Below are 2,509 nucleotides of genomic sequence, written 5' to 3'. Positions count from 1 at the left end.
TCTTTAATGTGATGTCACTGTGCTGACTACAAATAAAGTTTCATCATTCAAACTGTAGGTCAGGAACTAAACTAATACCATCAGGTCTACCTGGACCCCAGACTGCCTGTTCCTGCTGGTCCTACTGGTTCTACTGGTCCTACTGGTCCTACTGGTCCTACTGGTTCTACTGGTCCTACTGGTTCTACTGGTCCTACTGGTCCCACTGGTTCTACTGGTCCTACTGGTTCTACTGGTCCTACTGGTCCTACTGGTTCTACTGGTCCTACTGGTTCTACTGGTCCTACTGGTCCCACTGGTTCTACTGGTCCTACTGGTTCTACTGGTCCTGCTGGTTCTACTGGTCCTGCTGGTCCTACTGGTCCTACTGGTTCTACTGGTTCTACTGGTCCTGTTGGTCCTGCTGGTCCTGCTGGTCCTACTGGTCCTGCTGGTCCTACTGGTCCTGCTGGTCCCACTGGTTCTACTGGTCCTACTGGTCCTGCTGGTCCTACTGGTCCTACTGGTCCCACTGGTCCTGCTGGTCCTACTGGTCCTACTGGTTCTACTGGTCCTACTGGTCCCACTGGTCCTGCTGGTCCTACTGGTCCTACTGGTCCTGCTGGTCCTACTGGTTCTACTGGTCCTACTGGTCCTACTGGTCCTGCTGGTCCTGCTGGTCCCACTGGTCCTACTGGTCCTACTGGTCCTGCTGGTCCTATTGGTCCTGCTGGTCCTACTGGTCCTACTGGTCCTGCTGGTCCTACTGGTCCTGCTGGTCCTACTGGTCCCACTGGTCCTGCTGGTCTTACTGGTCCTACTGGTCCTACTGGTCCTGCTGGTCCTACTGGTCCTGCTGGTCCTGCTGGTCCTACTGGTCCTGCTGGTCCTGCTGGTCCTGCTGGTCCTGCTGGTCCTGCTGGTCCTGCTGGTCCTGCTGGTCCTACTGGTCCTGCTGGTCCCTAATGGTTCCTATTGGTTCCTATTGGTTCATACTCATCCCTGTTGGTTTCTACTGGTTTCTACTGGTCTGTACTCATCCCTATTGGTTTCTACTGGTCTGTACTCATCCCTGTTGGTTTCTGCTGGTTTCTACTGGTCTGTACTCATCCCTGTTGGTTTCTACTGGTCTGTACTCATCCCTGTTGGTTTCTACTGGTCTGTACTCATCCCTATTGGTTTCTACTGGTCTGTACTCATCCCTGTTGGTTTCTATTGGTTTCTACTGGTCCCTATTGGTTCATACTGGTCCCTACTGGTTTCTACTGGTCCCTACTGATCCCTTATTGTCTTTACTGGTTCCTACTGGTCTCTATTGGTTCCTGCTGATCCCTGTTGGTCTTTACTGGTTCTTCCTGTTCTCTACTGGTCCAACTTACTGCTAAAACTGTCCCCAGACCTCCAGGAGGGACTCTGAGATGGGGAGCAGGAGGAGTGAGAGGGGGCCGGACTGAGGGAGGAGTCCAGGGAGGAGGTCACAGGGGACGAGGGGCAGACTGGGGAGTCCAGCAGGGATGAGGGGCTGCAGGGGGAGTCCAGCGGGGACGAAGTAAGACTCCAAGACGCCAACCTTTTCTGATGTTCTGGAAACAAAGACAAAAAAAGTCAAAATCTAAAGCAGGACCAGGTCTCCTCAGGTTCTGGTCCTCAGGGGGGCTCAGTCTGCTTCCCATCACCATCAGAACCTGAATAGAACCAGACTGTGACCCACCTCAGAACCCTACCTTTCAGAAACTCGTCCTGAAGCTGTGGACTCTGGATGGACACATGAGGACGTGGAGGACCAGAAGACGGGGATGAGGTTTCTGATGAAGACCTCATGATGAAGATCAGCAGAATTGGACCTTTGTTCTGACCTCAACCTCTGATGTTGGACCAGAACCAAGTGGATTGAGTTAGTCCAGCGGTCTCAGCGGTCCTGAAGGACCAGAACCAAATGGATCGGGTTAGTCCAGATGTCTCAGCAGTCCTGAAGGACCAGAACCAAATGGATCGGGTTAGTCCAGATGTCTCAGCAGTCCTGAAGGACCAGAACCAAATGGATCGGGTTAGTCCAGATGTCTCAGTGGTCCTGAAGGACCAGAACCAAGTGGATCGAGTTAGTCCAGCGGTCTCAGCGGTCCTGAAGGACCAGAACCAAATGGATCGGGTTAGTCCAGATGTCTCAGTGGTCCTGAAGGACCAGAACAAGTTAATCCAGTCCACTCATGGGTCCCAGGCCTCCCAGCTCAGACTCATCGGGTGAGGTGACAGAGTCTCAGGACTTCCTGCAGCCGGGACAAAGTCTGACAGGTCTGCTGGAACAGAGGGTGTGTGTGTGTGTGTGTGTGTGTGTGTGTGTGTGTGTGTGTGTCAGTATAACTCCTGACTCTAAAGTCCAGATTATTTATTGACCTGGTTTATGGAGCCGTTACCATGGAGACCAGGAAGTAGAGGACACGAGTCAGCTGGACTCTGAGTCCAAATCCATGTGCACACCTGGATCACGTGCACACCTGGATCACGTGCACACCTGGATCACGTGCACACC

The 2,509-nt window shown here is 53.0% G+C and overlaps 1 protein-coding gene across 2 annotated transcripts in view; it reads right to left on the bottom strand.

Moving 5' to 3' along the window:
- Positions 1 to 2,493, bottom strand: part of LOC106511329 (proline-rich receptor-like protein kinase PERK2) — a 4,810-nt gene extending 2,317 nt beyond the window's left edge. Inside the window, exons 1-2 of one of the 2 annotated variants that reach the window (XR_001309517.1) lie at positions 1,691 to 2,492; positions 1,359 to 1,562 (exon numbers count right to left, since the gene is read on the bottom strand). Coding sequence is in view for 1 of the 2 variants with exons in the window: in XM_014000083.1 (XP_013855537.1) it covers positions 1,359 to 1,562; positions 1,704 to 1,800 (301 nt within the window). In the remaining variant the exon portion in view is untranslated. Of the gene's footprint in view, positions 1 to 1,358; positions 1,563 to 1,690 lie in introns of both variants that reach the window. The other variant, XM_014000083.1, reaches the window with a different exon arrangement.
- Between the last annotated feature and the right edge of the window lie 16 nt (positions 2,494 to 2,509).

Source organism: Austrofundulus limnaeus, unplaced genomic scaffold (assembly GCF_001266775.1).
Source record: "Austrofundulus limnaeus strain Quisiro unplaced genomic scaffold, Austrofundulus_limnaeus-1.0 Scaffold2688, whole genome shotgun sequence".
Lineage (NCBI taxonomy): Eukaryota > Metazoa > Chordata > Actinopteri > Cyprinodontiformes > Rivulidae > Austrofundulus > Austrofundulus limnaeus.
The sequence above is the reverse complement of the archived record's forward strand: the minus strand, read 5'-3'. Positions and strand labels throughout refer to the sequence as shown.